This window comes from Canis lupus, chromosome 28 (assembly GCF_011100685.1).
Source record: "Canis lupus familiaris isolate Mischka breed German Shepherd chromosome 28, alternate assembly UU_Cfam_GSD_1.0, whole genome shotgun sequence".
Lineage (NCBI taxonomy): Eukaryota > Metazoa > Chordata > Mammalia > Carnivora > Canidae > Canis > Canis lupus.
The window spans coordinates 40,827,138-40,837,103 of record NC_049249.1 but is presented as its reverse complement, the minus strand read 5'-3'; the positions used below and the strand labels follow the sequence as shown (position 1 = coordinate 40,837,103).

Sequence of the window (9,966 nt, the reverse complement as noted above, 5' to 3'; positions counted from 1 at the left end):
GCCACCGCGGGCGGGGGGGCGCGGGCACCGGCCGGGGCGGGGGCGGGGGCGGGGGCGGGGGCGGGGCGCGGAGCCGGGGCAGGGCCGGGCGCTCCCGGGACCCCCGCCCGCCCGCCCGCCCCGGGCCAGCGCCCCCCGCGCCCCCCGCGCCCCCCCGCGCCCACGGCCCCGCCACTCGGCGACTCGGCGCTGCCACGGCGCGGGGGCTGCGGCCGCGACCCCCTCCGCCCCGGCCCGGCCGCCCGGCGCCCCCGCGCAGAGGCCGCGTCCCCCGCCCCCGCCCCCGCCCCCGCCCCGACCCACGGCCCCGCGAGGGCGCCCGGCGGGGCTCGGGAGCTGCGCGGGCCGCGGGGTTGTCCTGACGACCCGGACGCCGCCAGGCCCCGCCCCGCGCCCCGCCCGCCCCGCCCGGCCCGGCCCGGCCCGCCGCCACCCCTGGCGCCGCTGGGGACGCTCGGGCCGCGGTGGCGCCGCTCGTCGGGCCCTCTGGCGGCGGCCGCGGGGCGCGGGGCGCGGGGAGCCCCCAGCCTTCCGGGCGGAGGACCCAGGCCCCGGGGGCCCCGGGAGCCCCGCGAGCTGCGCACAGCGCCCCTCGGCCCGGCCCAGGCACCTCCAGCAGGCCCCGGCCCCGGCCCCGGCCCCGGCCCCGCGCACGGAGCCTCCCCGCCCCAGAGCCGCTAGGGCTGACCTCGGGGCAGCGATGCCAGGCCGCCTGCCTGCTCCGCACAGGTGCCAGGCGAGCCCAGATCCCTCGGGCGCCGGCGCCAACTCCGTGGACCAGGTTGCCGGGGCTCGAGTCACTCCGGGGCCGCTGGGCACGGGACAGGCCTGAGCGCGTCCGCGTGTGCCCCGGGCCCGCGTGTGCACGGAGGGGCTGCGCGAGGGAGCAGCACCACCCAGGGCGGAAGGGGCCCACGGCGGCTCGGGCAGGGCAGCAGTGCCGGGTGCTGGGGCGCTCAGAAGGGGGCCCTGTGCCGGGCACCCGGTAATGTGGTGAGGTACAGGGCTCCTGGGGCCACTCCGGGCCGAAGGGACAGCCAGCGAGCGTTTGCTGGGGCAGGGAGGGGCCCACAGAGGGCGCAGAGGGTGTGTAGACCCCCCACCCCCGCACCACTGAGTCGAGAACAGGTGTGAAGAGGAGACCCCACGGGCTGTGTGCTCTGCCCCCGTCAGAAACCCAAGGCAGGACACCGGAATCTGCAGAGGGACTCTGATTTGCAATTTAAAGAGTGACGGTCTTGGCTCCCCCTGCCCTGGCCCCTCCCCAGAGCATCCCTCCCAGCCCAGCCAACTCCTGGCTCCCCACCCGGGGCTTCCCCACCACAGTCTCCAGTTAAAATGCAGATATGCTTAGGAAGGGGCGCTGACTCCTTCCTGACCAGGGCCCACCCTACACATGCTGATGAGCGAGACCCCCGTGGCAGGTTCTAGAGAGCAGGGCCCCAGGCAGCGGGGCTTAGTGGGGCCCCGGAGGAGCTGTGCAGTGGCCGCTGCTATGGGAAGACGGGCCAGAGCCACCTCCCCCGGTCTGTGGACTTTGTCCCTGAAGCATCTGCTTTCTGCCACGGGCACTACGGCCTCCACCGGGCCTACCCAGCGCCCAGCCCTTGGCCTGGCCTGCCCGGGGCACCAGATGGCAGGGTAGTGGCGTGAAGGGGGACGGGAGACCGTCCAGCACCTTCACTGGGCTGCTCTGAGTGACCACGAGCTTGCGGGAGGGGGGCAGGGGTGCTCCAGGTGGGGGGCTAACCTGTGTCCTCCAGGATCTGCCCCCAGTCCCTGCTGACCCCATGCCCACCACCAGCCCCAGCACCGGCGTCCCTGCTCTGGGCCCCGTAACACACAGGACAGCCCTCCAAGCCCTGCCCACACTATTCTCTGTAATTGTCCTTTCTCGGGGCCACCTGAGTTTGCTGGCCCCCCTGGCAGCAGGTGACCCCCTGCCCCCCCCACCTGGGCCTGCTCCCACTGCCTTGCAGGTGTGAGGGGGCAGGGGGCCCTGGTGCCGGGACCGGTCACCCGACTGCATGTCTCGGGCCAGGCAGCCACTGGAAGGCAGCGGACAAGATGAGCCCCTGAGAATTGGGGCCTGGGAGGGGGTGGGGACGTCAAGGTCATTGGCCCCCACGTGCTAGCAGCCATCCTAGGCCCGGGGTAGAGTGGGGTGCTCGGGCCGAAGGGAGCCCCCGGGGCCCTGCGCCAGCACCGGCGTACGGCCCACGCGGCGTCCCCAGGGCCCTGAGACTTCCACACTGTGCTACATCCGACTGCTGCAGGGTCACATCTGGAGCCCATCCTTGCCCCACGGATTACGGGGAGGACGGTCACGTCTCACGGGGAAGCATGTCAGGGGCCTGGCAGGGACTCCACGGGAAGTGCCGCAGAGCAGTTCAGGGGACAGACACGGGCCGGGTTGCCAGAGGCCTGCCTGGAGAGCCTGAGAAGGCCACCTACCTCCCCGGGGCCTCGGTGTCCCCGTCTGTAAAGTGGGAATAACTGCAGCACCACACACAGCCTCCTGGGGGACAGTCGATGGCTGAATACGGGGAGTACTTAGTACAGCACTGGCCTCCGGTGAGGACTCAGGAAAAGTCGTCGCATTGCTGTCCTCCTGTCACCACATCACCCCCTCTGCCACCACCACCATCCACTGTCGCCTCCCGTCCCCTCTGTCACTGCCAGCGTCTCCTCACCACCACCGTCCCCACTGGCTGGAACTCAGGTGCTGGTCAGGGCTGCGCGGGAGCAGCAAATCCAGGCAGGTCGCCCGCCTGCTGGTTAGCCCCACCCCGGTGCCTCCTGCAGAGCTGCCCTCACCCCGCTCTCCCCACGACCTGTGCCCTCCTATGTCCTTGGCGGAGGGGCAGGGGCAGCCCCTGTGAGCAGGGAGGCGAGGCCCTCAGTGACCGCCCTGAGTCCCCGCCGGGCCCGGATCCGAGAGGTCCTGCAGGTGCGGGGACCACAGCAAGGACACTTTTAGGGCCTGCAAGCTTTTCCTAAAATCATTACGTTCATTGCAAAACCCTTGATCTGTGAGCCTCTTTTTCCGACCGAGCTGGCTGTTTCCTACTTACGACGAGCGTGTTCTCCACGAAAAGGAAAATGAACACAGAGCATCCCAGCTGCTGTGGGATCGCCGGGAAATAACCGGTGGCCGGCCAGGCCCTCATTTGCTCCCCTCCGAAGGCCTCCCGGGTCCTCGGCACCTGCCCAGGCCCTCATTCTACAGGCCCGCTGCTGGCCCTGGGGGTTGCAGAGATTTCTCCAGAAGAGGGCCCCCCCACCCCCCACCCCGGCAATGCTGATTCAAACTGCTTGGCCAGCGGCGGCCTGGGCAGCGGCCACCCTCTGGCATAGGGCGGGAGGCCGGCAGTGTCCCCGCGGGGCTGCGCACGAGCAAGGCCCGGAGTAGCCTCCGCTGCCCGGAGCCCGCCTGGCCCTGCTCAAGACCCCGGCCTGAGAAGCAGCCCGGAGGGCGGGAGGCGCACAAAAGCCAAGTCCCCCAGACGGTGGCTGGCCCACGCATGGGGGTGGCGGGCAGAGGGAAGAAGAGCTGGGCCGCTGCCCCGGGGGCCCGCCGGTGGGACTGTGCCCACGGAGGGAGCAGAGCGGGGTCACCCCTGGGGGTGGCTCAGCCCCCCGAAGCCACCGGCACCCGGACTCTGACGTTTAAACACGTGGCTGGACGTTCCGGAGGCGCAGCAGGAGGAGAAGGGTGAGGAGGGTGAGCGGAGTCGTGCCAGGTGCCTCCCGGGGGTGTCCCGACGGCCGCGCCCCTGCCGGGTCCTGTGGCAGAGCCGCATCCCCTCACCGATGACCGATGACACGGGCCGCGAGAAGCCCAGAGAAACTAAACTCGCCTGAGGCCCCAGGCGGCCTCCTGGGTTTTCGTTCCCCGGACACCTCGTTAACCTCATTAGGCACCTGCTGTTTGTGGTTCTGAGCAAACCTCACACCAGAAAGTGCGGCTGCTATTTGCTAAAACGTCGCATCTCATGGTTGAACTTGTCCTAAGTGGCCCAACCTGGCGGTTATCGGGGGAACAACCCCTCGGCGCTCCCAGAGGATGTTTTCACGGAGGCCTAGGGGAGGCCGTCTCACCTCCCCCTCTGGGCCCCCAGGACCCCAGGGCCCCGGACCCGCGCCCACGACAGCCACCCCCTCACCCGCGCCCAGAGGGCAGGCGGCGGTATCGCAGGCAGAGGCCTGTGCTGCTCCCCAGGCCGAGTCCAGGGAAGGGCATTCCCGGGCACACACCACACCTCGCTGTGGAGGCCGGGGAGGCCCTCGGGCGAGGGGTCAGGTCTCTCCCATAGCGCCCGCCCCATGCCTCAGGCGCACACGGTCCTTCAGCTGCCCCGTGTAGCAACACAGGGATGGGGGAGCAAGGAGATGGAGGCCCCCACTGGGAGCACAGGGATGGGGGAGCATGGGGATATGGGGGTGCCAGGGACGGGGGTCACTGGGAGCATGGGGATGGGGGAGCACAGGGATGGGGGAGCATGGAGATAGGGGAGCACAGAGATGGAGGCCCCCACTGGGAACATGGGGATGGGGGGGCATGGTGATGAGGGGCCCAATGGGAGCATGGTGATGGGGGTGCACAGGGACGGGGGGCCACTGGGGGCACGAGGATGTGGGAGCACGAAGATGGAGGCCCCCACTGGGAGCACGGTGATGGGGGTGCACACGGACAGGATTCCAGTGGGAGCACGGTGATGGGGGAGCACAAGGGCCCACTGGGAGCACGAGGATGGGGGAACAAGGAGATGGAGGCCCCACTGGGAGCACGGGGATGGGGGAGCACGGAGATGAGGTGCAGCAGCTGTCCACCTGCAGGGTCCGACCTGCTCCGTCCCCCCCAGGTGGACATGGAGGCTTATGCTTTGGTGCTGGGAGGTGAGGGTGTTTTCCCCCTGAGCTCCGATTCCCAGGAGCCTCTGGCTCCCCGAGGACACAGTCACCTCTGCCCACAGTTCCTGGGGCCTGAGCCCTGGCCACCCCGCCACGCTGTGGGTCACTTCTGGGCGTCCCCTGGGCTAGCTGGCGGCTAGTGGAGGATCCACGCGGCAGGAGCTCCCGGCTGACCGGCACCTCTGGCTCAGGCCCCCCCAGGAATCCAAGGGTGTGAGGTGTGAGCCAGGGCTTCCCCAGCAGGACGCAGGTGCCTGGTCCAGATGGTGGACAGATGCCCCAGACGCCAGCCTATGGGGTGGCCCTGCCCGGGCCCTGGCGTCCCTGGGTGTGTGCGGCAGGAGGGCCCAGGGCAGGGTCACCAACAACCCATGGCGCCACCTGCAGGAAACCCTGAGTCGTGGCACCAGGGCGCGGAGGGTCGGGGGCTGGGCACCTGGCCACGGCCCCCCATCCCACCTCCTAGCACAGTCACTGCCCCCCAGAGATCCCCGGCCCTCCCCAGGGCGGGGGGGCATTAAAGGGAGGACCTGGTGGTGCTCATTCAGGAACTAAGGGAGGAGACGCGACCCAGCAGCACGGGGGCAGGAGGGCCGTGCAGGGGCCAGGAGGGCGTCCCCACCCAGGCACTCGGCGTCTACCCGGAAGCAGCCACAAGGCCAGTGGGAGCAGGGCCAGGCCAGGACGGGCTCAGGTCCGCCCTGTGTGCGCAGCTCACAGGAAGTGAGGGAACCCCACGTCACGGTCCCCCCCGGGGTGGGGCCCAGTCCGTCCCTGCTCAGCGGGGAGTCTGCCTCTCCCTCTCCTCCCCCTGCACACACACGCTCTCTCTCTCAGATAAATAAAATCTTTTTTTAAAAGAAATGAAGGAAGCACATCGTGGCAGAGGAGTGTCATTTCCAACAGCCTGCTCTTGGGAGAAGCCCCGGAAAGCCAGCGCTGGCAAGCGGAGGAGGGGAAGCAGGGGGGCGTCCTGGGGAGGGTGGCCCTGCCCCAGGCTCCCGCCATCCAGGCCAGACCACCCGCCTCCTGGAATCAAGCAGGCACCAGGCTGTGGAGGCATTTGTGTGTGTGTGGGGGGGTGACCCCGGCTCAGAGGTCAGGGCAGCGGCACTGGGACAGCACACCAGCGTCTGGGGGGTCACCGGACCCCCGGCGGGCCTGGTCTAGCTCTGCCCCCTGCTCCCCAGAGGCCAAGGAGCTGCCAAGTCCAATCAAGGGCATTTTCAAGGTGAAGGCCGTGAATTTATTTAACTCGCAATCAGCGGGTCCTGCAGAGTGAGGCGGGCAGGGTGTGACCCGCCTGTGGGGGCGGAGGCGTGCAGGCTGCAGGGCTGAGGCCGGGACTGGCAGTGCAGGGTGGGGGTGAGGGCTCAGGCAGCGCCCCGGGGCAGCGCCCCTCCCTGGTGGGCAAAGACCCGGGCGGCAGGGGTGGGGGAGACCCCCAGACACGCGGCCAGCCGAGCGGCACACACGGGGCACGGGGGGCGTCCACGGTACTCTCTCCTTTAATCCAGCTTAAACGCGGTCCAGCCTCTGTGAGGCCGCACAGATGAGGCTGGGAAGGTGGGCCCAGGGGTGGCGTCGGCACCCGCCCCCCGGGACACGCGGGGAGGGGGCACCTGGGCGGCACACGAGCTCGGCCCCGAGGATCTTCGCTCGGCACAAGCGGCGCTCGCCCCGAGCATCTGTCCGCTTTCTCAGACTCTTAGTGTTTCATGTTAAACAATATGTCCCAAGGCCGCGGCGCAGGTGGGTGCGGTGGCGGGCGTCCGGCGGGAGCTGTGAACTGCTGGCTCCTAGTCCAGGTGGGCCCCAGCCTCAGCTTCCTCACTTGCTCCTGGAGTTTTCTGGCCTTTGGGGAGAACGGGAGGGGGTCAAAGTCAGCCAGACCGCCGGACGGTGCCCAGGGAGCAGCACCCGTCCCCCTGGCCTACTCACGGCAGGGCCGCCGGGCAGGGGCCCAGCTGACTGTGCCCCGCGTCCCCACAGGACAGCGGCCTCTCCAGGTGGGCCCGGGCTGCTCCGCTCGGGAGTCCCCACCCTGGCCCCACCGTGACCTCCGCCTACAGCCACGCAGACGCCAGGTGATGGAGGGAAGAAGGCTCCTCACTCACACGGCCGGCGTCGGCAGCAGCCTGCCCACGATCCCACCCGAGACTCACACCTGGCCCGGGAGGGCTGGGCCGCCCCTGCACCCTCACCCCCAGACCTAGTAACAGGACCCGGGGTCCCTGAGAGCGGTGCAGGGGCCCCGCGGCCCTCAGAGGGACAGTGCAGCCGGCGGGCACTTGCCCCTGCAGTGCTGGGGCCGCCCACCCCCCAGATGGGACTCGTCCTTCGTGCTCCCCCGTGTTCCTCAGTTGTATGTCCCTGGGGGTGACCCGGCACCCCCCAGCCCAGGCACCAGGGCCCCTCCTACGGATCCATCACAGCTGTGGGCTCCAGGAACGGCCCTGTGACCCGGTGCAGATCACTGCCGACCCTGGGCCGGCGCGGAGGCAGGGGCGCCAAGGCCGCACCCCCCAGATGCACATGTGACCACTGACTCCCCGAAACGGCAGCGATACCACCCGTGGCCCACCAGCACCTGCCGGCGGCCGTTGAGTCGGCCAGACAGGGAACCCACTCAGGACATCACACGGAAAGCAGGTTCGCAGTGCAGTCCCAGGGGCGGGCTGCTCCCGGCAGATGTACCTGCTGCTCCGACAAGTGGCCACCGTGACATCTTTCTCCAGTAGGAACAGTGTTTGGCCTGGTGGCTCCGGGGCACCCTTCTGGGTCAGCTTCCTCTTTTCTAGGACGTGCTCCTCTCTCCCGCTCCGCTGCCTTGTTTGGGAGGAAAGCCTTGCGCCGTCGCTTCCTCAGAGTCCCTGCCTGTGCCTCCGTCCTCCGCTGGCCCCGGGCCTGGCGATCCCGGCCATCGTGGCCATCGGGCCCAGACCTCCTCCCACGCTGGGCACCTGCCCCAGTGAGGAGCCTGTGCCCCCATCCTGCTCTCCCGGCCCTTCCTGTGTGCCCTACTCCGGCCCAGGGATCTCGGGTTTCAGTTTCAAATTAGACATTAGAGAGCCAGGCGGCTTTACTCCTGAGGAGCCGTCTTCATCCCCCGCCTGCTGGGACATTTGTCACAATCCGTGAACTGACACGGACCCGTCATCACCCAGGGTCGGCAGTCCTCACATCAGGGCTCGCTCTTGTGTTGTGCGTTCTAGTGCTTTAGACAAACGTGCAGTGACAGGCGCCCATCACTAAGCCGTCGCGCGGCGTCGCTGCCCTGAGCATCCCCCTCCCCCCCCAGCGCCGGCAGCCACTCGTCCCTGGACGTCTGCACAGTTTTGCTTTTTCCAAAATATTATCCAGGTGTCACCTTCTCTGACTGGCTCTCACTTAGCAGATGCGGTTCCCCCAGGTCTTGTCTTCCTTCCTTCCTTCCTTCCTTCCTTCCTTCCTTCCTTCCTTCCTTCCTTCCTTCCTTCCTTCCTTCCTCTTTCTTTTTTAAGATTTTATTTATTCATTCATAAGAGACAGAGAGAGAGAGAGAGGCAGAGACACAGGCAGAGGGAGAAGCAGGCTCCACATGGGGAGCTCGATGAGGGACTCGATCCCCAAACTGGGATCACACCCTGGGCCGAAGGCAGGCACTCAACCACTGAGCCACCCAGGGATCCCTCTTTTTTTTTTTTTCTTTTAAGATTTTATTTATTCATGAGAGACACAGAGAGAGAGGCAGAGACACAGGCAGAGGGAGAAGCAGGCTCCCTGCAGGGAGCCTGACGTGGGACTCGATCCCAGGACCCCGAGATCACACCCTGGGCTGATCAGCCCCTGAGCCCCCCAGGAGTCCCTCCCCCAGATCTTTTCAGGGCACGGCAGTTCATTCCTTTTCGGTACCAATCCACATCCCATAGGATCCACACAGGCGGCTTACCCACTCACCCACCGAGGGCCATCCCGGTTTCCGTGAGTTTGGTAACTGAGTGAGGCTGCCATGAACAACCGTGAGCAGGACTTTGCGTGGACATGTGTTCAACTCCTTCAGGTAAGTGCCGACGAGCACAACTGCTGAATCTCAAGGTAAGATGATCTCAATTTTCGGGTAAATCACCGAACGGTCTCCCAAAGGGCCCGCACCATTCTGCATCCCCGCCAGCAACGAATGAGAGTTCTGTTGCCCCGCGTCCCAGCCAGCGTCTGTGATGAGGCCGACAGCCGTTCTCATACACGGGCAGCGGGACCCCTGTTCTGGTTTGCAATTCTTCAACGACATAGAGTATCGAGCACCTTCTCCTATACTCAGCATCTACACGTCTGGGGACGTGTCTGTTCAGATCCGTGGCTCACTTTTTAACTGGGTTGTTTTCTTTCTATATTTTGGATAGATAACAGTCCTTTATCAGATGTGTCTTCTGCAAATATTTTCTCCTCGTCTCTGGCTTGTCTTAATCTTTCGACAGCACCTTCCACAGAAAAAATTTTAAGATTTTAATGAAGTTATCAATTTTTTCTGTCGCACCTCTGATGTTCTATGTAAACACTCCCCCCCAACCCCAGGTCATCTACACTTTCTATTTTCTGGAAGTTTTACAGTTTCACATTTAGGTCTGCGATATATTTTGAATTGACTTTTGTGGAGGCCTGAGTTCTGGCTCTATATTCATTATTTTGCAAGTGGACGTCCAGCTGCTCCAGCACCACCTGCCTAAGAGAGCGTCTTGCTCCTCTGTCCAACATCCGTCGACTGTATTTACGTGGCCTGCTGCTCTGATCCATGGACGTTGGTCTACTTTGTCACCAACACCACACCGTCTGGATGCCGCAGCTCCACAGAGTCTAGGTCGGGCAGTGCCTGGCGTCCAACCTTGTTCTTCTTCCTCAGTATTTGTGGGTGACTCTGGGCCTGTGCCTCCTCCCCGTCTAAACGTTGACATCAGGCTGTCCACACCCACAGAACAACTTGCTGGGATTGGGATGGGGATCGTGCTGACTCCCTAGACCAAACTGGAAAGGACGGACGTCTTCCTATCCATGAACATGGGATTCCTCGCCATG

The 9,966-nt window shown here is 66.1% G+C and overlaps 1 protein-coding gene and 1 long non-coding RNA gene across 7 annotated transcripts in view; one reads left to right on the top strand and one right to left on the bottom strand.

Moving 5' to 3' along the window:
* The first annotated feature begins 743 nt into the window (after positions 1–743).
* On the top strand, positions 744–3,029 carry LOC102152806. The gene is made up of 2 exons (XR_005380333.1): positions 744–1,932; positions 1,994–3,029. It is a non-coding gene; the product is annotated as an uncharacterized LOC102152806 (long non-coding RNA).
* A 3,108-nt stretch (positions 3,030–6,137) lies between these two features.
* Positions 6,138–9,966, bottom strand: part of LRRC27 (leucine rich repeat containing 27) — a 35,966-nt gene continuing 32,137 nt past the window's right edge. For 5 of the 6 annotated variants that reach the window (XM_038579178.1, XM_038579174.1, XM_038579175.1 and 2 more), the window contains one exon: positions 6,138–6,769. In XM_038579178.1, coding sequence (XP_038435106.1) covers positions 6,623–6,769 — 147 coding nt within the window. In that variant the 3' untranslated portion in view covers positions 6,138–6,622. Of the gene's footprint in view, positions 6,770–8,758; positions 9,375–9,966 lie in introns of those variants that run through there. The other variant, XM_038579176.1, reaches the window with a different exon arrangement.